General features: G+C 41.3%; 1 protein-coding gene across 2 annotated transcripts; it reads right to left on the bottom strand.

The window, feature by feature from the left end:
* Positions 1–1,901: 1,901 nt before the first annotated feature.
* On the bottom strand, positions 1,902–22,665 carry pnp4b (purine nucleoside phosphorylase 4b). 2 transcript variants are annotated; one of them, XM_014201177.2, is made up of 7 exons: positions 22,402–22,665; positions 18,658–18,830; positions 12,742–12,845; positions 6,350–6,525; positions 4,993–5,183; positions 3,377–3,456; positions 1,902–3,221 (listed from the first exon to the last, which is right to left on the bottom strand). In XM_014201177.2, exons 1-7 carry the CDS (start codon positions 22,425–22,427, stop codon positions 3,075–3,077), a joined length of 897 nt encoding a protein of 298 aa, XP_014056652.1. In that variant the 5' UTR covers positions 22,428–22,665; the 3' UTR covers positions 1,902–3,074. The 2 variants fall into 2 exon arrangements, with proteins under 2 accessions (XP_014056652.1, XP_045574439.1); XM_045718483.1 differs by having other exon boundaries at positions 18,658–18,845; positions 22,402–22,551.
* Positions 22,666–25,555: the final 2,890 nt, after the last annotated feature.

Genomic DNA, 25,555 nt, shown 5'->3' with positions numbered 1-25,555 from the left:
TGAGCAGACATCAAAATATGTACTAACTGACTTGGCTAATGAGCTAATTGATAAGAAAACAAACAAATGTCCCATTAACCCAAGTCTGAGAATAATTTATAAGATTTGACTGTAATTAGTGTTAATGGTAATTACTCTGTTGTTGATGCACTGTAGAACAAACATTGCCTGTCGGCCTTGAAAGGATTATGATTAATTGGGAACAATGTACATTTCATTACAATATTACTACTGATAAAAGGTAATTGGCTTCCATAATGATTTTCAATATGATCTGAATACCAATGTTAATATTAGACATTTATTTATTTATCAAGAGGAAAGTGTTCTTCTCATTTGTGGCGTGACCTTATCATAATAAAACAAAACATTCCTTACAGCCAGAAGAGGATGGGCCTTCCCTCTGAGCCTGGTTCATACCTAGGTTGCTTCATTCTATAGAGTTTTTTCTAAACAATGTGCTACTGCTTTTCTAGGCCATTAATGATTTACAAAATAGATTTGATTGATTGACATTCTAAAGGACAGCACGCGGCAGCATGTCCTGTTGAATATTTTGAAGAGATACTGCTTACATTTTTGTACATTACCAAACTCAATAAGCATCAATACAAGTTATCAAGGCAGGGCAATCAACACAGAGAAAGGAGAAAAACACTCAAACATCGCCTCTCTCTGTGATAAACTGCCACATTAGCCTGTTAATAAATTCACTTCCCCTTGGATTTTAAGGTAATAGTTCTGGTGTAATTACAATAATTAGCTAATTATTAATGTTGGCGATTTTAATAATACTAGAGAACATTTGTATTCCTTGGTAATGACTAGAAGGCAAGGAGGAACGTGACACTATTTATTCTCATGAGAGGATGAAAATCGAAATGGAAGATTTAGATTGAAAGCCTTCTACCCCCAGCCTTGTTTCGGCCTGCCAGGTTAGCATGAATGATTTCTGTAGGGAGTTTATAACAGAGTCTAAATGAACAGGGTGTGAAAAGTTACTGATCTATCTTAATGATATCTTAATGTCTTAAGGATGACAGGAGATTCATATTATGATTAGTTTACTAATAGTGTATTAGCTACTTTATAATACACTCAGCGAAACAGGTCCCAGGACTAAACAAAGATAGGCAACCATACTGTTCCAATATTGTACAGTATTGCTCTGCATACAACTTGAAATACTCAGAAATAAGGTGGCGATATGTATTTTAGTTTCCTCTCACAACAATGATTAGATCAATCAGATGTGTTAGTTCAGCCGTATTGTTCAGGCTCCGTGTACACAAGGCCATGTAATCTTATTTATTGTGATCAAAAAGGCTAAACTGATCCTAGATCACAATCCTACTCTGAGACTTTGTGGATACGGGCCCTGGACTGACTGTAACAACAGAGGCCCTCCACGACCAGAATCAGCCACCCTGGTCTTGTCTATTGTATACCACGAGAGATGATTGTCTCTTCAAGCTGAACATTGTCTCAGGGGAGGGCTACTTTTCTTCTACTGTCTCCTTTACCACTAACCAATGCACAAGGTCAGAATTCCTGAATATCCATCCAATGTGGTTATATTCACATGTTTACTTTGAGTCTGACCCTGAGTAGATTGGTTTAACCTTGGTTTACCCCATTTTTACACACATGTGCACTGCCTTTTAGTTATTTAGCAGACGCTCTAATTCAGAACAATTTATAGGAGCAATTAGGATTAATTGCCTTGCTCAAGGGCACGACAAAAGATTTTTCACCTTGTCAGCTCGGGTATTCAAACCAGAGGCCTTTCAGTTACTGGCCCAACACTCTTAACCCCTAGTCTACCTGCCGCCACAATATTCACACACATGCATGCACTGACGAACACACACAGACACAAATAAACACACTTAAAGTCTGTCTATGATCTATATCTACTGTATGTTTATTTATATATGTATCTAAATATTTACAATGGGAAAACCTTGTTATGAACACATCAGTGTTCTCCAAGCTTATCGCTACAGTGGAGAAGGTACCACTGCACCATATTGGCTGAGGAGCCCTGTGAAAGATGGCAGTGTTTTCTTTATAGATGAATGCACTTCGATTTACTGTAAGGCAAGGCAGTGAACAGAGTATTTGCTTTGGCAAGATACCACGTTTTTCTATAAATTGTTTCTGTTGCTGTGTAAATTCTTACAAGAAACATATTATTTCTACATGAGCTCTCATTGTTATTACAGTCAAACTAATTCGTAACACTGTAATTGTTTAGCATGGAAATAGTTTTTTCATCAACTCTATGAAACAGACTCGTGTTGTGTGGTAAAAACAATGAAGCACAGAAATAATAGTTTGATTCTCGTTCTAAACAGTGAGGGGATAACAAAAAAGAACACTGTATAATTATATTAATACAGGACATGTTTTTTCTGTCACTAGCTCTGAATAGCAAGAGGAATTTGAAGAGAAAAGCACCATCATCTGTACATTAGTTCAGTTGCATATTTTTTTCCCCACTATTTGTTATTAAATGCTATTTTCTGGTTGGAGGTTTTTCACATTTATTTTTGGGAGAAAAACATTTTGTGGAATGAATGTATAATCTCTCTCTCTCTGAATTTCCTCAGGTAAGGGGGATACCTAGGTTGGGTTAAATGCAGAAGACACATTTCAGTTGAAGGTGTTCAGTTGTACAACTGGTAGTGGCAGCCCTTCAGCTGATGTTAAATAGGATCATTACATATTCTCATATCAGTGCTCTATCATCAAATAATTACATATTCATTACATTTCATATCATTACATATTCTCATATCAGTGCTCTATCATCAAATAAGCATTTACATTTTTTAACAGACTGGTTCTTGTGTAAAAAAACAACAACTTTAGAACATTTTATTAAACTAGAAAATGTACTAAATTCTTTCATCATGGATGGTTGATTATTGTAAAGATTCACAGTGAATGATATGCAAGTGTGCACATGTGTGTGTACATGTCTGTGTTTCTGTGTGTGTCTGGTGAGAGAGAGAGTGTGCTTCAACATTAGAGTATGTCTCTCTGTCTCTTTCTCCATCCCCCTTTCTCCTTCAGTTGACATTGATGCCCTCGTCCAGCTGGTGGGAGCGGGCGATAAGTGTGTTGAGCATCATCTGCAGATGCTCCGCCCTCATCTTGCTGATCTCCAGGACCTCCTCATGGTTCACCTTCTCCTCGCGGCTGTAGTCCAGGGAGACCTTCACAATGATAATAAGAATACATTAAGATGCTCCGGTACCTATACTCAATAACTACTCAACAGATGATAGAATAGACAATGCTGAGCTTTTCACAGTGTGTGCAGATAAGGTACATCAAATGATATACAGCAATAAGAGAAGTCAATCAATACCTTGTTTGTGATGAGTGAGAGACCAAAGACCCTCAGGCCACAGTGTTTGGCCACTGTTACCTCTGGGACCGTACTCATGCCTATGGGGAAGAGGAAAGGGGGTGGGGAGTGCAGATGGGGACAGGAGCGGAGGTTGACAGGTTCATGGGGATGGAGAGCGAGAGAGGGGTGGGAGGGGAGGGGCAGAGAGAAAATGGCAAAATATCCAACAGGGGTTGTGGGTGGCACTGGGTCATGGTTGTGTGTTTGTGTGTGTAGAGAGGTGGTTATACTATTCAGCATCATTAATAACCCCCTCCGTGTACTGCCCCCTGAGCTTTGGTCTCATTCCGTGAGCTTTGGTCTCGTTCCCTGAGCTTTGGTCCCGTTCCCTGAGCTTTGGTCCCGTTCCCTGAGCTTTGGTCCCGTTCCCTGAGCTTTGGTCTCGTTCCCTGAGCTTTGGTCCCGTTCCCTGAGCTTTGGTCCCGTTCCCTGAGCTTTGGTCCCGTTCCCTGAGCTTTGGTCCCGTTCCCTGAGCTTTGGTCCCGTTCCCTGAGCTTTGGTCCCGTTCCCTGAGCTTTGGTCCCGTTCCCTGAGCTTTGGTCCCATTCCCTGAGATTTGGCCCCATTCCCTGAGATTTGGTCCCATTCCCATGTTAGTATTTAATGGGAACACAGGCCAGATCTCACATATCATTAAAACCATGCTATAAACATGGATACAACTTACACAGGCACATACTGTACGAATGCAACGACAAAACATGTTTTACAGGCATAACCAAAAAGCATATGAATTAAAAACACTTATTAAGCCAAAGGTCTCACTCACTCAAACACAGCCTCCACTAAGCTGAAACTCAAGCATGGTAAAGAAAAAACACCACATAAAAAATGATGGATTGGCAGACCTGAATTGGACTCTCACATTAAAGAATACTACACTCACAGGAGTAATAACTCAATAGGTCACCAAAACAAGGAACCAAAATGGCTTTGCTTTGTCATCGCTTGGCAACAACAACAACAAGCTCTTAAGGTAACAAGTCGGCAAAATACATGTTCTTAGGGGGAGTGGATAATGAAAGATGTCATTCGTTTGTTCTGCCCACTGTACATTGTTACAGATATTTGTTTGTGTTGTATTTTGATCCTGGATCAAATCATCAGACCAATTAGCGCCACAGCATGTAGCAGCCTGTTGGTCTATCTGTTGACCTAATCGCTAAGCTAATTAGCATGAGTCGGCTCTGTTAGCAGAGCTAGCACCATCATTTATTAACGAGCCCAGCGTGGGTGTTTTTACGAGGGAAGTCCAATTAGAGCAGTGTTAATGAACTAAAAAGGGGAAAAGGAGAGTGAGCAAGCCTCGTCTGTGTTTATATCGTTGTTAAACCATGTTGTGGCTGGTGGTCACTTGTCTCTCTGACAAAACATCCCCTTCCTGAGTAGATGCTTGATCTTGATACAGCATTTTGAAACACAAGTTGTATTAAATATCTAGCTATTGCTCCTTTAAACTTAAATTGAACCATTTCCTAACATTAACTGTAATTTGTTGCTCAAGTCATAGCCAGTTCTGGTGATGAAAACCCGTTCGTGGTTGTAGCCGGTAGGCCTGTGTTGTCTCCACTCACCCACAGAGTCGCACCCCAAGACCTGCAACATGCGTGCTTCAGCGATGGTCTCGAAGTTGGGCCCGCTCACCATGCAGTACACCCCTTCCCGCACAAAGTTGGTATAGTCCAGCTCATGACTGATATCCAGAGCTAGCTTCCTCAGGTCCTTACTGTAGGCATCTGACATGCAGGGGAACCGGATCCCAAACCTGGAGCAGAGCACAGTCAATCAATACTGCCTTATCGATGGGACATATGGAGCAAATACTATTGCAATGCATCTCTCCTAATCTACCAAGAATCTGCTACTATTAATAATATGAATAATACTGTAATATAATACAGTATAATGATAGTATACAGAGAATACAGGCAACTGCCAACAAAGGCAACACCAACATAAAGTGTCTTAATAGGGCATTGGGCCACCACGAGCCAGAACAGCTTCAAGGCACCTTGAAATAGATTTTACAAATGTCTGGAACTCTATTGGAGGGTTGCGACACCATTCTTCCACGAGAAATTCCATCATTTGGTGTTTTGTTGATGGTGGTGGAAAACACTGTCTCGTTGAGATCTGGTGACTGAGACCGCCATTACATCGCTTTCATGATCATCAAACCATTCAGTGACCGACCAATCGTGCCCGGCGGATGGGGGCATTGTCATCCTGTTGGAACAGAGCCAAGGTAGCCAAAATAATAGCCTTCCCAGCATTTTTATACATGACCCTAAGCATGATGGGATGTTAATTGCTTAATTAACTCAGGAACCACACCTGGGTGGAAGCACCTGCTTTCAATATACTTTGTATTCCTCATTTACTCAAGTGTTTCCATTATTTTGGTAGTTACCTGTAGCTCTCTGAGCACAATGCTTGGAAATCCCTTTACTAGTCAACATACAGTATATTTGTCATTAATCTACAACCTCCTAGCTGTAAAGGGAAAATATGTATTACAGGTTCCATGTAACCTAGTGAGCTAGATAGATTACTTGAAGAGTATGTATTTCTTCCCCTCTCCCTCGCCGTGTTTCCTCTCTCTGGGATTATTTCAGTTCTCTCACTGACTGCAACTCTCTCTCTTTCCATCTCTCCTCCCACCTTTGTGCTTCAGACTATACTACATTTTTCACTCTCTCTCCTTGACTCTCCCTCCATCACTTCCACTCTCCTCCGCCCATTCCCCCCACCCCTCTCCCTGTCCCTCTTCCCTGCCTCTCTCCATCTCTCTGCCTGTATCGTTCATCATTGTAGCTGCACAGTGGGTGATGTGCCTTCCCACACCCCTCTCCCTCTCTCCCTACCTCCCCTCGCTACCCCTGTCTCCCCTTTCTTCCCTCAATCTTTCTGTCTCCCTGTCTCTGGTTGTACCGTTCGTCATTGGGGCCGCACAGAGGGTGCTGGCCGGCGAAGCCTGGCAGGTTAATGTGGTCCTTAATGAGCATGATGTCGCCCACTTTGAAGTCCGGACACAGGCCCCCTGAGGCGTTAGTCACAATGAGGGTCTCCACGCCCAACAGCTTGAAGATCCGCACCGGGAATGTGACCTGGGGGAGAAGAGGGGGGGATGGAGAGGGAGAGGAGAGAAATATAGGTGGGGAGAGAGTCAGAGAGAGAGAACAAGAGAATTATAGTATAGAGGAGGGGAGGAGAAAGGAGTGGACGAGTGAACAGGAAAAGGGAGTTAGAGAAAGGGAGGGAGTGATAAATATAGAAGAGAGGAAAGGACGAGAGAGGTGAAGAGAATGCTACCAACACTTTACTGTACCATTAAGGGGAAGAGGAGAAATGAGACATAAAATGTTTGTATTATTCTCTGACAACTCTTGGACCATCCTTGGTCATCTCCAGCACCAGTAATACACAAGATGTGCATACAATCTGCCAGAAGCATGCAGCCATGACTTGTAACTCTGTCACACACACACTTCTCTTGATATAGAAATGCCCAATAGGGTCAGATGTAGGATCTTGTTGCAAGAGAACTTTCCTGAAATGCAAGAAATGGTAAACTTGTAGTGTATTTGAGTGCGGCAATAAACATATGTTCATTTAAGTTTATTCACCAGAGTGCTGTCCAATTTTTGCTCTTTGCATGAATTATAATCCACATATGAATTCACATTTCCTGTTGCTGCAGCATTATTTTCCTGCTGTAGAAAACTGGCTCAAATTAAGATCCTACATTTGTAAGTCAGACCACTGACAGACACAGACACATACACACGGCACCACTAGTGCAACATCCATAAACATGGTTTGCGTGTGCATGTGTGTGCGTGTGTGTGGAGTGTACAGTGACTCATGAAAATGCACATTTCTGTCAGTTTGCAAGCTAGGAGTGGCAATTGGTGAATATACACTGCTCAAAAAAATAAAGGGAACACTTAAACAACACAATGTAACTCCAAGTCAATCACACTTCTATGAAATCAAACTGTCCACTTAGGAAGCAACACTGATTGACAATACATTTCACATGCTGTTGTGCAAATGGAATAGACAACAGGTGGAAATTATAGGCAATTAGCAAGACACCCCCAATAAAGGAGTGGTTCGGCAGGTGGTGACCACAGACCACTTCTCAGTTCTTATGCTTCCTGGCTGATGTTTTGGTCACTTTTGAATGCTGGCGGTGCTTTCACTCTAGTGGTAGCATGAGACGGAGTCTACAACCCACACAAGTGGCTCAGGTAGTGCAGCTCATCCAGGATGGCACATCAATGCGAGCTGTGGCAAGAAGGTTTGCTGTGTCTGTCAGCGTAGTGTCCAGAGCATGGAGGCGCTACCAGGAGACAGGCCAGTACATCAGGAGACGTGGAGGAGGCCGTAGGAGGGCAACAACCCAGCAGCAGGACCGCTACCTCCGCCTTTGTGCAAGAAGGAGCAGGAGTAGCACTGCCAGAGCCCTGCAAACTGACCTCCAGCAGGCCACAAATGTGCATGTGTCTGCTCAAACAGTCAGAAACAGACTCCATGAGGGTTGTATGAGGGCCCGACGTCCACAGGTGGGGGTTGTGCTTACAGCCCAACACCGTGCAGGACGTTTGGCATTTGCCAGAGAACACCAAGATTGGCAAATTCGCCACTGGCGCCCTGTGCTCTTCACAGATGAAAGCAGGTTCACACTGAGCACATGTGACAGACGTGACAGAGTCTGGAGACGCCGTGGAGAACGTTCTGCTGCCGGCAACATCCTCCAGCATGACCGGTTTTGCGGTGGGTCAGTCATGGTGTGGGGTGGCATTTCTTTGCGGGGCCGCACAGCCCTCCATGTGCTCGCCAGAGGTAGCCTGACTGCCATTAGGTACCGAGATGAGATCCTCAGACCCCTTGTGAGACCATATGCTGGTGCGGTTGGCCCTGGGTTCCTCCTAATGCAAGACAATGCTAGACCTCATGTGGCTGGAGTGTGTCAGCAGTTCCTGCAAGAGAAAGGCATTGATGCTATGGACTGGCCCGCCCATTCCCCAGACCTGAATCCAATTGAGCACATTTGGGACATCATGTCTTGCTCCATCCACCAACGCCACGTTGCACCACAGACTGTCCAGGAGTTGGCGGATGCTTTAGTCCAGGTCTGGGAGGAGATCCCTCAGGAGACCATCCGCCACCTCATCAGGAGCATGCCCAGGCGTTGTAGGGAGGTCATACAGGCACGTGGAGGCCACATACACTACTGAGCCTCATTTTGACTTGTTTTAAGGACATTACATCAAAGTTGGATCAGCCTGTAGTGTGGTTTTCCACTTTAATTTTGAGTGTGACTCCAAATCCAGACCTCCATGGGTTGATAAATTGGATTTCCATTGATTATTTTTGTGTGATTTTGTTGTCAGCACATTCAACTATGTAAAGAAAAAAGTATTTAATAAGATTATTTCATTCATTCAGATCTAGGATGTGTTATTTTAGTGTTCCCTTTATTTTTTGGAGCAGTATATTTCAATGCCAGATCACCTTTCAAGCCTCCCTCCCTCCCTTCCTCCATGTCTTTCCTTACCTCACCTGCATGTATATTTGTGTGTGGCATAGGATATGTGATTTTTTTGATGTGTATACATGTTTATCTTAATTAAACATGCATGCCAATAACACTCATCATGCTCCAATAACAGCCACTATACAATACAGAACTAGCGCCAAGGCTAACTCCAGCTGCATGCTAGCAGTTTGTATTAAAGGCACCACTCACAGAGGGAGAGGAGATCAGGGAGGGCTAACGAAGCAAGCCAGCTAATTAACCTTGCCATGCATCTCCTACCGACACACTGAGATGAGAGAGATAACAGCTCACACCCTGATTGCAAATCAGGGGGGAGGGAGGGAGAGAGCACTTGTGTGAGTGTCATTCAACAAAGCAAAACCATATTCCTTTTCTGCTATGTACCAAGCACTTGATGTCAAAACCCATGGAACAAAGTGTATCATAAAATAAAGTGTATGGAAATTAGTAACAAACTAGTAGCATCACCATGCCTTCTAGATATTGACTGAGTGCTAGCTTCAACTTCTCTGTATTTCTTTTGTCTTTACATAACTCTTGTGAGAGTGGTGCGATGTTGGTGTCGGAAGTGTCAGATACAATGACTCATGGATGTGTCCCTGGGCTGATGGAGTGTATGGACACCCTGGTGTCCCTGTCACACATACTGGACTGCTGTCCGATAATGTTGGGAAAGAAAGTGAGCAGAACAGGGAAGACATGGAGAGGTGTGTGGAGACGAGAGTAGAGAGTGTGAGATTGTGTGGTGGTGGTGGTGGGGGAAACAGAAATTAAGAAAGAGAGAGAGAAAAGAAGGGAGAGAATGAGAGAAAGAGACAGGGAGAAAGACGGACAGTGGGCAGATGGCAGGCTGAAACCACAGCTGTATCGGTTGCATGTGCTGGGGTAAATTTAGCAGAAATCGATTTGTCGCTTTGTCTGGTGTACTGAGCCATAGGAAAGCGATCCAACATCCACTGTAATCACACCTGTTCTTCTCTAACACCTTACACGTTTTGCTGCATGTTCAGTCAGCCCTCAAGATAGGTTTCCTATCTATCATGAGTAGGGTTGCAAAGATACCGGTAATTTACTGAAATGTTCTGTAATTTGTTAATTAACAGAAAATCTATGGCAATCTACTGGAACTTTGGTAATTTATATTTGAATAACAAAACAAATTCATATAAATTATTAATTTATTATATCTGTGTCCATATTGTCCATGAGTTTCTAGTAGATAGACCATTTGGTTCAAGAGAAAATAGCTGATTGAGTGAAAAAAGCATCTAATCAACAATGGTATTATTTTCAATTAACTCTGCAACTATTTACTTTTTTCACAACTGCAACCAGCTTGACGGCAAAACATTGACAACAAATACATATTGACATAATAAAATAAATAAAAGTTTGTAAAAACATTTTTTAATTATATTTCATGCTAAAACCCTCTTATAGCAACTTACAGTAATACATTTTCATAATGGTCCCCCATGGGAATCGAACCCACAACCCATGCTTTACCAACTGAGCCACACGGGACACTAAGTTCATGGTTTATATATAGGATAATGTTTTACAGATTTGTCATTCAATTGTTTTTAAATTGTAAAACCATATTATGTGACAAGGCCAAACAGAGGGCCAGAGTTTGTTACAGACACCTGTGATAATCTGAAGTACCCAAACGTGCCACTAGATGTCTTGTGACAGATTACATAAAATCCTTAAAAGAGACTAAAATTATGATAGTTTAATGGTAAACTTCTAAAGTTTCCAGTAATATACCGTCCCTTTGCAACCCTAACTGTGACAGTGCTCACCTATGGGCTGCATCTCAGCAGTGTAAAGTTACTTCCTCTCCTTTGGGTCCTATCCTACATCTACTCTGATCTGAAGAGAATTGACAAGTGAAAACAATATTGTGGAGGTCAGAATTGAGAAACAGCCCATAGGTGATAAGACATTGATCTAGAGGGCATCATTTAGTCTGTTGTTCTCTCTGTCTCCCTATAAACTGTCACCAAAGCCTCTTGCGGTGTAAGATACTTCTGTCCAATGGCGAGGCTGCAACCTAAGCCCTCCTCTGTGGTCACAGTCAATGAGAACATGATGACATGTCTACTGTCTAGCACCTGGGAGGTAGAAATGGCGCTTCAATATCTCATCATAATTACACATCTTTAGACTGTCTCCGGCTGTTCTCATAGACTGTTATACAATATGTCTATACTTTCGCCGTTCAATGCAATCTAGGTCAATAGGAACAAATTATTGTCTCGACTCGTCAGAATCAAAGGATGAGAATGAGTAATGTGCTATTTACTAGTGCTATTGATTGACAGGTACAATGTGGTGACCCTAAGTGAAAGCCAAAAAGCCTGTGCTTCACTTATGTGCCGGTGTCCGGCAGCCATGATGGTTGACTCATGTTATGTTGTCAACGTCGTAATTGCTCTGAGAATTTCCCTCGCCACTCCGGACAACAGAAGATTCCTTAGCCATTTACCAAGGGTCTAGGGGGTATAGAGTGTCTTGGAGGTCTAGAGGGTCTAGAGAGGGTTGCATTTATGCTGTCTTAACCAGTGTGTGTTTAACCAGCTTAGTGGAAGGAAAGGACTCATTTAACTCTGGAGTGACATCATAAATATGCAGTGCTACAGCTGATTGACTGGTTGATTGGGGCTGTAAATCGCGACCAAGCAAAAACCTACATATAGAAAGTTGCTGCTTTGAAATACTTTTATATACAAATAAGACAAGCGTCACAACACGTACATACCTCTCATCCACTCAACATTTGGCCCAACAACCTTACAAGCTGTTTGAGAAAATGGCTTCATTCTTAAATGACACTTCTTTGTACTAGTTTCTGAAAAATACTACACTTCATTGACATTTTGTTCAATTCACACCGAATGACCCAACAATGACCTCATTACTGCCAGGGATATTTTTAAGAAACAGGGCCCAGATCAGTGGCGACCCTGTCCTAAACTTTGTTTGTTAAAATATACAGCCTTGTGCAGAGTCAGCAGTTCCCAGGCTGGTTTCAGCAATCGTCTTCCTGCCTCCCACTTTCCTGATTGTGACAGATAAAGTTAATGGGCCAAGGCCAGAGATGCCAGCCCCTCTCTGTTATACAAATAGGAGGAGTTTTCCTTCAGTTAACATGACCTTGTTGAGCCACAGTGGAGAGTTTTTAGCATAGCGTTCCAAAGGAAAGGACCCATTTTGTTTCACTCTTTTCCTTCTTTATGATGGCTAATATAAGCAAAGCGCACACACTGGTGATGAATATTTCAAAACATCCGGTGTCGCCGTAGCGGGAATGTGTAAGGGTTATAGATGAGCAGGGACTGGGTTGAATCCATGGAGGCTAGGGATATTGATGGTTAAAATAATCTGATGTTATGTTTCCCTGATCTCAAAGGAAAGGGTGGAGCAGCAAGGTAAAAGAGTAGAAAGACTAGTAGTGTAAAGCAAATGTCTTAATGTTGGATGTTTAAATATGGCCTATACCAAAATAATATAGATATAGTCTTCGTCATGGTACTGGGAGTCTCTAAATGTATGGGGTCCTTCGTAGCTCAGTTTGAAGCTCAGTTGGAAGAGCATGAATATTGTAATGTCAGGGTAGTGGGTTTGATTCCTGGGACCACCCATATATGTAAAATGTATGCCCGCATGACTGTAAGTCACTTTGAATCAAAGCATCTACTAAATGGCATATATTATTACCTGTTCATCGGTCAGAATCTGTATTTGGTCTTACCTTACAGAGTGAATAGCCCTCGTACAGATGGAATCTGCCTTGCATGAAGACGCAGGATTTGCCTTTTAGAATACCAAACACCAGACACCCCTCATGACCCGGGACTGCGAAGGACACAGAACACAAGAATATTCTGTCATGGGAGGTTAGTGATACAGCATGTTTCAAGTAGGGTTAGAAAATAAAAACGGTGAATTTATGTTTCATTCATGTTTAATTTCACAGAAGATGTCCGATTTGTGTTGTTCATACTCCAAGCATGAGAGAGTCCAATAGAAGTCAAATACTACTGCTGTATTGAAATACTCTCTGCATGTACATACAGTTGAAGTCGGACGTTTACATACACCTTAGCCAAATACATTTAAACTCAGTTTTTCACAATTCCTGACATTTAATCTTAGTAAAAATTCCCTTGTCTTAGGTCAGTTAGGATCACCACTTTATTTTAAGAATGTGAAATGTCAGAATAATAGTAAAGAGAATGATTTATTTCAGCTTTTATTCTTTCATCACATTCCCAGTGAGTCAGAAGTTTACATACACTCAATTAGTATTTGGTAGCATTGCCTTTAAATTGGGTCAAAATTTTTGGGTAGCCTTCCACAAGCTTCCCACAATAAGTTGGGTGAATTCTGGCCCATTCCTCCTGACAGAGCTGGTGTAACTGAGTCAGGTTTGTAGTCCTCCTTGCTCGAAGATACACTTTTTCAGTTCTGCCCACAAATGTTCTATAGGATTGAGGTCAGGGCTTTGTGATGGCCACTCCAATACCTTGACTTTGTTGTCCTTAAGCCATTTTGCCACAACTTTGGAAGTATGCTTGTGGTCATTGTCCATTTGGAAGACCCATTTGTGACCAAGCTTTAACTTTCTGACTGATGTCTTGAGATGTTGCTTAAATATATCCACATAATTGTCTTTCCTCATGATGGCATCTATTTTGTGAAGTTCACCAGTCCCTCCTACAGCAAAGCACCCCCTCAACATGATGCTGCCACCCCCATGCTTCACGGTTGGGATGGTGTTCTTCAGCTTGCAAGCCTCCCCCTTTTTCCTCCAAACATAACGATGGTCATTATGGCCAAACAGTTCTATTTTTGTTTCATCAGACCAGAGGACATTTCTCCAAAAAGTACGATCTTTGTCCCCATGTGCAGTTGCAAACCGTAATCTGTCTTTTTTATGGCGGTTTTGGAGCAGCGACTTCTTCCTTGCTGAGCGGCCTTTCAGGTTATGTTGATATAGGACTCGTTTTACTGTGGATATAGATACTTTTGTACCCGTTTCCTCCAGCAACTTCACAAGGTCCTTTGCTGTTGTTCTGGGATTGATTTGCACTTTTCGCACCAAAGTATGTTCATCTCTAGGAGACAGAACGCGTCTCCTTCCTGAGCGGTATGACGGCAGCAAGGTCCCATGGTGTTTATACTTGCGTACTATTGTTTGTACAGATGAACGTGGTACCTTCAGGCGTTTGGAAATTGCTCCCAAGGATGAACCAGACTTGTGGAGGTCTACAAATGTTTTTCTGAGGTCTTGGCTGATTTCTTTTGATTTTCCCATGATGTCAAGCAAAGAGGCACTGAGTTTGAAGGTAGGCCTTGAAATACATCCACAGGTACACCTCCAATTGACTGAAATGATGTCAATTAGCCTATCAGAAGCTTCTAAAGCCATGACATCATTTTATTGAATTCACCAAGCTGTTTAAAGGCACAGTCAACTTAATGTTCTGACCTACTGGAATTGTGATACAGTGAATTATAAGTGAAATAACCTGTCTGTAAACAATTGCTGGAAAACTTACTTGTGTCATGCACAAAGTAGATGTCCTAACCGACTTGCCAAAACTATAATTTGTTAACAAGAAATTTATGGAGTGGTTGAAAAATGAGTTTTAATGACTCCAACCTAAGTGTATGTAAACTTCCGACTTCAACTGTACATACAATGGGACCTACAGTTGAAGTCGGACGTTTACATACACTTTGGTTGTAGTCATTAAAACTCGTTTTTCAACCACGCCACAAATTTCTTGTTAACAAATTATAGTTTTGGCAAGTCCACATAATTCACCCAATTTATTGTGGAAAGCTTGTTGAAGGCTACCCGAAACGTTTGACCCAAGTTAAAAAATTTAAAGGCAATGCTACCAAATACTAATTGAGTGTATGTAATCTTCTGCTCTAATTACGTTGGTAATCAGTTTATAAAAGAAATATGGCACCTCGGGGGTTTGTGATATATGGCCAATATACCACGGCTAAGGACTGTCTCCAGGCACTCCGCGATGCGTCGTGCGTAAGAAGAGCCCTTAGCTGTGGTATGTTGGCCATATACCACACTCCCCCATGCCTTATTGCTTAAAAATACCACAGCTTTCAGACAATCAGCATCCATGGCTCAAACCACCCGGTTTATAATCTGACGTAGACTATATAAAGTGCATTCGGAAAGAATTCAGACCCCTTGATGTTACAGCCTTATTCTAAAATTGATTCAATTGTTTTCCCCCCCTAATCACTCAACACACAATACCCCATAATAACAAATCAAAAACATATTTTGACATTTTTGCAAATTTATTACAAATATAACTTAAATATCACATAAGTAGTCAGACCCTTCACTCAGTACTTTGTTGAAGCACCCTTGGCAGCGATTACAGCCTCAAGTCTTCTTGGGTATGACGCTACAAGCTTGGCACATCTATATTTGGGGAGTTTCTCCCATTGTTCTCTGCAGATCCTGTCAAGATTGGATGGGGAGCGTCGCTCCACAGCTATTTTCAGGTCTCGCCAGAGATGTTCTATCGGGTTCAAGTCTGGGCTCTGGCTGGGCCACTCAAGGACATTCAGAGACTTGTCCTGAAGCCACTCCTGCATTGTCTTGGCTGTGTGCTTAGGGTCATTGTTCTGTTGTAAGGTGAACTTTCACCCCAGTCTGAGGTCCTGAGCGCTCTGGTGCAGGATCTCTCTGTACTTTGCACCGTTCATCTTTCCCTCGATCCTGACTAGTCTCCCAGTCCCTGCCGCTGAAAAACATCCCTGCAGCATGATGCTGCCACCACTGTGCTTCACCGTAGGGATGGTGCCAGGTTTCCTCCAGACATGATACTTGGCATTCAGGCCAAAGAGTTCAATCTTGGTTTCATCAGACCAGAGAATCTTGTTCCTCATGGTCTGAGAGTCCTTTAGGTGCCTTTTGGCAAACTCCAAGTGGGCTGTCATGTGCCTTTTAGTGAGGAGTGGCTTCCGTCTGGCCACTCTACCATAAAGGCCTGATTGGTGGAGTGCTGCAGAGATGGTTGTCCTTCTGGAATGTTGTCCCATTTCCACGGAGGAACTCTGGAGCTCTGTCAGAGTGACCATCGGGTTCTTGGTCACCTCCCTGACCAAGGCCCTTCTCCCCCGATTGCTCAGTTTGGCTAGGCAGCCAGCTCTAGGAAGAGTCTTGATGAAGGCCACTGTGTTCTTGGGGACCTTCAATGCTGCAGACATTTTTTGGTACCCTTCCCCAGATCTGTGCCTCGACACAATCCTGCCTCTGAGCTCTACGGGCAATTCCTTCAACCTCATGGCTTGGTTTTTGCTCTGACATGCACTGTCAACTGTGGGACCTTTCCAAATCATGTCCAATCAATTGAATTTACCACAGGTGGACTCCAATCAAGTTGTAGAAACATCTCAAGGATGATCAATGGAAACAGGATGCACCGGAGCTCAATTTTGAATCTCATAGCAATAGGTCTGAGTACTTATGTAAATAAGGTATCTGTTGTTTTATTTTGAATACATTTGCAAAAATGTCTAAAAACCAGTTTTCGCTTTGTCGTTATGGGATATTGTGTGTAGATTGATGAGGAAAACATTTTATTTAATTAATTTTAGAATAAGGCCTTAACGTAACAAAATGTGGAAAAAGTCAAGGGTTCTTAATACTTTCTGAATGCACTGTAGTACTCAGGAGAGCATGCAGTGTTGGAACAGTATCAGTGCTATTGAAATAAAAGTGTAAGTCATCCGCTGTCAAATGTCAACTGTAGTGGTCTGTTTAGTACCCTTCTGAGACTACAGCAGAGTTGTAGTCATCCGCTGTCAAATGTCAACTGTAGTGGTCTGTTTAGTACCCTTCTGAGACTACAGCAGAGTTGTAGTCATCCACTGTCAAATGTCAACTGTAGTGGTCTGTTTAGTACCCTTCTGAGACTACAGCAAAGTTGTAGTCATCCACTGTCAAATGTCAACTGTAGTGGTCTGTTTAGTACCCTTCTCAGACTACAGCAGAGTTGTGTTCGGTGGTGTGGAGATTATGTTAATTTCACCCTGAGTTTTGTCAGAGGCGATTTGTTGAAAAGTGCTGCATCGTGAGATAGGACCTGAATGATTACAACACTGTTTAGAGAAGTGACTTTCTTCTCCTCCGTCAGAGGTTGATGGATGGCAGAGGGAAGTTTAGGGGGAGGATGGTGTCAGTTATTACTCTGTCCATTGAAGTTACTTCAGAATCCATTCCTTTGCTGCATTAACTTGTTTTAATGAGGGTAACTGGATGTAATTTTATAAAGATTTGGTGTGAGTGACCAAGCAAATAATGTATTTCTAAGGATTCACTATCGTACTGGTTATCTAAGCCTTTATTTGGATACTGCTATGTGTTATGTTGTGTGGATTTGATTAAATCTGGCCCTTTTGTTTTTACAGGTTATTGGATTGGCCAATTTTTTTTGTTTTTGTTTGCTGTTACAGGTTCACACAGCATAGCACCTGTTCACAGGCAAACACCAATATTAGTATTGTCTGAAATCACACTCATTTAGAATGTTTGCCAATCATTATGCTCTCCATTTAATTTACCAAAAAATGAGAAGTCTAGTGCTGCACTGAACATCGATTAGTGTTTTCAATGGGCTCCTCTCTGACAAGCTTAAATTAACTAGAATTTAATTGGAAAGACTGCAACACAAAACAAACCTGAATTGAAGATAATTAAAAAAAAATGTCAGCTCTGTCTAATGAAGGCAACATTATCAAATAATGTTATTTCTAGGCTTCTCATTTGTTTATTTATGATGCTATTGTTGTCCAAAGACACAACAAAAGATGGTTACGAGACAGGAGGCTATGGCTTTTCTGCAAAGACCCACCTTACTCTAATAATAATAGGAAAGTGAACATTTGAGCGCTTATGCAGACATTTTATATTCACCTCCACATGATGAATATTTAAATATGTCCATGAGATCATAATAAGAATTCCATGTGGCAGATATTAGGGCCTATTTTTACTCTAGTTATAATATTTTATTCATGGGGCGTAGTTATTCATTCTTGGTTCATTTTCCCGCCAGCTGGTTATGATTTGTTTTTCCATGTGACATTTTGACAAAGACACACAGAAATCCCAAATGCATTTCAGCAAGTAAATAATAAACTACTTAGCTGCAATGGTGTGTCAATGGAATCATTGAGGGAAAATGTAAATTCCTCTGCTGTGCAGGCATAATTAAGAGCACTACACAGGTTCACCTGATGTTTGGGAGAATCAGTGAACAAGCTAATTGGGATGAGGTGATGTTTACAGAGAGGCGTTGCCTGTTATATTTGTCAAAGTGTGTGTGTGTGTGGGGGGGGGGGGTAGTATAGATTGACAGTTTATACCTAGCAAACAATTTCTGGTTACTTCTGAATTCCCAGAATGTTAGTAGGTTTTGCCAGGACATTTTAAAAACAGTCATAGGAAGTTTTCATGCTAACATTGGATGTAAACCAAATTAAGACTCCATTGGAACTTCATCTTAACATTGTAGGAACGTTCACTGTTTGCTGGGTAGAGACCACATTATACTGTCATTAGTCTCATATCAATATTATCATGACACATTATACGTTTGTGACAGCAACTTCATCTCACCTGTGCTGACGGGGAAGTTGGGGATATCTGCGTAAGGGAAGATCTCTTTGTTGGTAACACCATCGGCGAGCAGGCCCAGGCCGGAGCCACACACCACTGCGATCTTAGGCCTATGTCTCGTCCGGCTCAGAAGCCATTCTGTCGTCTGATTGTAGTCTTCAAAAGAGCAACAGCTAGGAGAGATGACACTTAGGTAATTATTTTTAAATATACTGCCTGACTACACACCATGTAGAGCAGGGATCGACAACAGATGGCCCACGGGCCAAAACCGGCCCGCAAATGTGATTTGTGGGGGGATTTAACTTTTTGGTAAAAAAAGAATGTAAAATCACCAGGAATTTAGCTAAAAAAGTGTTTAATTTTGGAAATCTGTTCCCAACCATTCCCACAAATAAAAAAAGAGACGTGATCGTGTCTCCATGGTTGCCTACCCCTGATGTAGAGACACATGCTTAATTCCAAATTAACCCCTTGTCCCTACCACTCAACATTTAATATGGATATGAAAGGATTTGGTATGAACAATATGGTAACAGTTCCACCATACCTTCTGATAGGCTATGTTCTTTTTTTGCCATATTGTCTAACACCTTCTATATCCCTTTTAGAACAAGTCCCTAGGTGGTAGTGGCAAGCTGTCAATTTTGAATTGTGCAGTTAACTGAATTAGGCAATGGAGTTAGGTATAGCTCAACTTTATAATTGGTTAGATAGAAATAAAACACACTTGCAATAGATAAAGAATATACTGACTGTATCCTTCCAGGAACAATATTGTTTATCATTAAAAATGTTGCAAGAAAGATGAGATAACATATCTACTTAGATCTTTGTTTACAGTGCTTTCAGAAAATATTCCACATTTTCTTGTGTTACAGCCTGAATTCAAAATGTACTCAATATATTTCTCACCCATCTGGACACAATACCCCATATTGTCACGTTGGTATAAAGGGATCGGGAGACAGGCGCAGGAATGCGTAATAGGGGTTTTTAATTCCCAAATTATAGCGTGCCGTGTAAAGGCACTGTCATGATCATTGTAAGAACATTCAGACCAAAGCGCAGCGTGAAATCGGTTCGACATTTTATTTGAAGTGAACCGCACAACAACAAAACACAATAAAGAACAAATGAAACGTGACGTTCTGGAGTGCTCACAGGCAACTACACAAAAACAAAACAAGATCCCACAAAACACAGTGGGGAAATGGCTGCCTAAATATGATCCCCAATCAGAGACAACGATAAACGGCTGCCTCTGATTGGGAACCATACACAGGCCAACATAGAAATAAAACAACCTAGATTACCCACCCTAGTCACACCCCGACCTAACCAACATAGAGAATAAAAGGCTCTCTATGGTCAGGGCGTGACAGGCAAGGGGACAAAGACCAAACAAACACGTATACAAACACAGGGTAGAAACCCAAACAAAAGAGCGACGAGTACCTCGAATAAATACACAATCGCATAATGATTATCACACGGGACGAGACCCGTAATCATCTGCACAATATACGTGGCACTAAAGCTAAAACAACATAGCACAGGAACCAATGGACATTGGAACAATAATTGACAGGACAATGGTGAACAAAGGACACACTTGCACAATTACTAATCAAATGGGAATAGGGACCAGGTGTGCATAATGACAGTTCCGGGGGGATCCGTGACACATAATGACATAGTGAAAACATGTTTTAAGAAATGTTTGCACATTTATTGAAAATTACAAACAGAAGTATCTAATTTACATAAGTAAATACTTTATAGAAGCACATTTGGCAACAATTACAGCTGTGAGTCTTTCTGGGTAAGTCTCTAAGAGCTTTGAACACCTGGATTGTGCAAGATTATTCTTTTCAAAATTAAAATTGGTTGTTGATCATTGCTAGACAACCATTTTCAGGTCTTCCCATAGATTTTTAAGTAGATTTAAGTCAAATCTGTAACTCGGCCACTCAGGAACATTCACTGTCTTCTTGGTAAGCAACTCCAATGTAGATTTGGCCTTATGTTTTAGGTTATCGTCCTGCTGAAAGGTGAATTCATCTCCCAGTGTCTGGTGGAAAGCAAACTGAACCAGGTTTCCCCTCTAGGATTTTGCCTGTGCTTAGCTCCATTCCGTTTCTTTTTTTATCTTGAAAAACTCCCAGTCGTTAACGATTAAACGCATACCCACAACATGATGCAGCCACCACTATGCTTGAAAATATGGAGAATCGTACTCAGTAATGTGTTGTATTGGATTTGCCTCAAACATAACACTTTGTATTCAGGACAAAAGTTAATTGCTTTGCAATATTTTTTTAAGTATCACTTTAGTGCCTTGTTGCAGACAGGATGCATGTTTTGGAATATTCTTATTATGTACAGGCATCCTTCTTTTCCCTCTGTAAGTTAGGTTAGTATTGTGGAGTAACTACAAGGTTGTTGATCCATCCTCAGCTTTCTCCTATCACAGCCATTAAACTCTGGAACTGTTTTAAAGTCACCATTGGCCTCATGGAGAAATCCCTGAGCGGTTTCCTTCCTCTACAGAAGTATGCTTGTATCTTTGTAGTGACTGGGTGTATTGATACACCATCCAAAGTGTAATTAATAACTTCACCATGCTCAAAGGGATTTTCAATGTCTGCTTTTTTTAGACAAATCTACCAATAGGTGCCCTTCTTTGCGAGGCATTGAAAAACCTTCCTGGTCTTTGTGCTTGAATCTGTGTTTGAAGTTCACTGCTCGACTGAGGGACCTTATAGATATGTAATTGTATGTGTGGAGTACAGAGATGAGGTAGTCATTCAAAAATCTTAAACACTATTATTGCACACACAGTGAGTCCATGCAACTTATTATGTTACTTGTTAAGCAAATGTTTACTCCTAAACTTATTTAGGCTTGCCACAACAAAGGGGTTGAATACTTATTGGCTCAAGACATTTCAGCTTTTCGTTTTTAATGAATTTGTAAAACTGTCTAAAAACACTTTTCCACTTTGACATTATGGAGTATTGTGTGTAGATCAGTGACACAAACTCTCAATATATAAATATAAAATTAGAAGCGCACACCTTATTACAACGCAACGAATCCATATAGTGAACAGTTTCATTTTCCTTCATTATGATCAAACAGGAATGATTCCAACTAATAAATCCGTCGAGGCACAGAAGGAATAACTGAAATAAGTGAGGAGATCTCACTGCTCTTTTGACATGGGGCTCCTGACCTGAGGAAACATATTCAAAGCAATTGTTCCACAGATTGTCAACCCCTGAGTGGTATTTTAACATTACAATTCAAATCTAATTTAGCCTCTTGTATTCACTGAGTGCGCAGCATGTGACCTGACTTGTAAGTTGTTCTGATATCGGCCCCCTCTGAACGTATGAACAAAACAGTGTATTTATTGAAAAGCAAGAATGAATACTATAATACCCTGCTATCCTGCAGTCTATGACTGTCTGTGTCTGTTTATTCCTCTCAGATTCACATTTTGAAATGTTCCTTAGTAAGTCCCTCTAAAAGCCTGTATAACTGCTAGTATGTTTGTTTTAAACAAACATATTAAATGTATGTAACAATTCCATTTTTGTTTCATAATTTATGGGAAACAAATTGAAATGTGTGTATTCACTGTCATCCCTCGATCAGAGTTGTGCTTATGCTAAACCAATCCATTTAACCGGAAATATTGTCTGATGTGTGAAATATAATGAAGAAAATAACATTTACCATTCTGTACTTCCTTTGGTATGCATGATCCACAAACAGGTCTGGCAGGTGCAGTCTGGTGGGGAGTTTAGAGTTAATCAAAGCTGGCGACGATAGATAGAGTTAAGAGATAGCATGAGGGACTGAAATAGTGCCACGCAACCTAGTGTGTGGAACCTTTTCATTGGTTGATTTTGAGGTGGGCGATAGTGTGGGGTATATTCTTTGGGATTCCTGGAGATAACAAACGTACCGAGTCACATGGAGATGTCTCCCACATCCTCGTGGGATGCAAAGGTCCGATGTGACAAGGGTACATGCAAATAATTACAGGGTTTCCCAATGTTCTTTTACCTATTTGAAGTCACGTTCATAGTGAAAGTCAATTTGTTTAACAAATCGGAAATTACCTTACTACAATATTCACTAACAAATATGAAGTAAATATGTCTAACTTATTTTATATCAGTTTAAGCAATATGACTAATGGGTTGTTTATTAGAGCATAAGTTTATTAATTGTTGTTATTTGTGAAATGGGGCAAAACCATATTCATTCAGGTGGCCAAAGGTGAGTTGGTGGGGGCATCTCTGGTTAAATGTCTAGTGTCCGTCAGCATATGCCACTATCATCTTAGTCAGCTGTTGTCTGTGACCCTTGACCTTTCATTCTGCTAACACCTCCATGTCTTCAGACACATCCGGCTCCCATCCGCACATAGCATGGACTTTGAGTGAGAGGGAGAGAAGTGTGCACTTAGCACACAACCATTTTTTGACTAGATAGTGTTGATGCCCTGAGTTCAAGGTAAAACCAGTCAATGAGTAACATTGGCTTACATAACATTATTTGACGCACTCTTATATGAGGGATACTAAGGAAGTGTACAAATCTACAGCATTCCAAGGTGCAGACACATTTTCAAAACGTTAAGATGTTTGATTATTGAGTAGAAAGGTATGGGTTCAGCAAAAACTTGTGTATAGTATTTAGTAAATCATTAGTTATAAAGAATGCTAAACAGCTAGTGGCAGGAGTAGGTATTGCAGGGGATTTATATCGATCAGGACGTATCATCTAGAGCCATAGAATTAGACAGTTTGCCTTGCTGGGATATGAAAGGAGTACACTGATATGGTTATTACTGTCATTAACATACCTATAATTATTGATCCCTGTAGGTTGAGGTCGACTTTAGTACTGTGCCAGATGTGGTCTATGGAGGAAAATCCAGACAGCTGATTATCCTGATGAAAACCCAACAGATGCTGTGTGTGTGTGTGTGTGTGTGTGTGTGTGTGTGTGTGTGTGTGTGTGTGTGTGTGTGTGTGTGTGTGTGTGTGTGTGTGTGTGTGTGTACTGGTGTGTGTGTGTGATGTGTGTGTGTGTGTGTGTTTGTGTGTGCGAATTTGCGTACGTGTGTGTGTGTGTGTGTGTGTGGGTGTGTGTGTGTGTGTTTGTGTGTGCGAATTTGCGTGCGTGTGTGTGTGTGTGTGTGTGTGTGTGTGTGTGTGTGTGTGTGTGTGTGTGTGTGTGTGTGCATGCCGTGTTCGTTGTGCGTTGTGTATGATTTTGGATGAGCCGTGGGATAACCTAACTACTCTCAAGGACGATTGCGTTGTCACAATGTGTTCTCTACCCAGCTCACTCTCTCTAAGCTTCTCTCTAAGCTCTCTCAAAAAGTTTTTTGGCGAGGACATTTGTTTCATCTTCACGGAATTTCATACTATGCTTTATTTTGAACTAATGTTAGATGTGCAGAAATATGACTAAATAATTTTTCTTCATCCCTAATCTCAGAAACGCAGAACAAAATCTTGTGTAATTGTGTCAGATGCCCCTTTCATTTCTTGAAATCCCCACCCGCAAATTAAGCACCACCCAAACCTGATTGGTCCAAATAACTAGTGACGCAAAACCAAAGCACCGGACCTACTGTTGCTTATCCCATCCTTCCTTTTGACAAATGTTAAGATATTTGATTTGTATTTTACCTTTATTTAACTAGGCAAGTCAGTTAAGAATATATTCTTATTTTCAATGACGGCCTAGGAACAGTGGGTTAACTGCCTTGTTCAGGGGCAGAACGACAGATTTTTACCTTGTCAGCTCAGGGATTTGATCATCAAATATTTAGTGCTCCTAATGATGATCAACCCAAGTTCTCAATTGAAGACTTTAGCCTGCATTTACACATGCAGACCAATTCTGATCTTTTGCCCAATTATGGGCAAAATATCTGATCTAATTGGTCAAAATACCAATTTGTGCAAAAAGATAAATTGGTCTGCCTGAGTAAGGCTGCATTTACACAGGCAGCTCAATTCTGATCTTTTTATCACCAATTGGTCTTTTGACCTATCAGATCAGCTCTGAAAAATATCTGATGTGAAAAGATCTAATGTGACTGGTCAAAAGACCAAATAGTGGAAAAAAAGATCAGAATTGGGCTGCCTGTGTAAACACAGCTCTAGATGAAAGAGTATATCATGACAAGCAAAAACAAGAGGACGACATGATGGACGACCACAGATTCACGTCTTAGGCCATTGTGGATCGATGGGCTACATTTCTCATTCAATTTGTATTATAACCTATTTGCCACTACTGGTCAACTCAATTGTGATGATTGCAGATTAATTGATTAGATACAAGTAGTATCCTCTTAATGGGCTATGATGACACAAGTTGGTACTGGTTACTGTGGTGGTAATACAGGTACATAATGTGTCATAAGCTCAGTCAGACTGGCAATGGGCTTAAACTAAAGCCTATGAAACATCACATTGCACTTGGCAGGACAATGTCCAATCCTGGAGTCACCTTGACCATAATGAATCTCTTTGTCTAGACAGGGTCATCCAACGGTATGTATATGTGCACACAAACACACACACACACACACACACATAAGCAAGCACGCATACACACACAGACACACGCACAAACATGCGCCCTAAGCAAATAGTTCTGCAGACTGATTCACTGAACCTGTCGGAGTTCAGAAAACATATTATTATGTAAGAGTATTTTTGCGCTCCTAAACACAAATAAATATCAAATGCTTATGTACTGCTTATAAATGCTGTATCTATGGGTTATGAATGTGTTATGAAGTTGCTGACCCCTGCTCGGAAGGATAACTGTTTCATATCCATTTGCTTTCGGGCATGGT

The sequence above is a fragment of the Salmo salar genome, chromosome ssa05 (genome assembly GCF_905237065.1).
Source record: "Salmo salar chromosome ssa05, Ssal_v3.1, whole genome shotgun sequence".
In the NCBI taxonomy this organism is placed as follows: Eukaryota; Metazoa; Chordata; class Actinopteri; order Salmoniformes; family Salmonidae; genus Salmo; species Salmo salar.
This window is presented reverse-complemented; position numbering and strand designations above follow the sequence as displayed.

Bases quoted from the DNA above. Each gene is read 5' to 3' on its own strand.
- pnp4b (XM_045718483.1), bottom strand. From the start codon at position 22,427: ATGCATACCAAAGGAAGTACAGAATG. The intron at 12,846-18,657 runs GTGAGATGAAGT...TGTCCTTCGCAG, and splicing joins CAACTTCCCCGTCAGCACAG to TCCCGGGTCATGAGGGGTGT. The intron at 6,526-12,741 runs GTAAGACCAAAT...CTTCTCCCCCAG, and splicing joins AGGGCTATTCACTCTGTAAG to GTCACATTCCCGGTGCGGAT.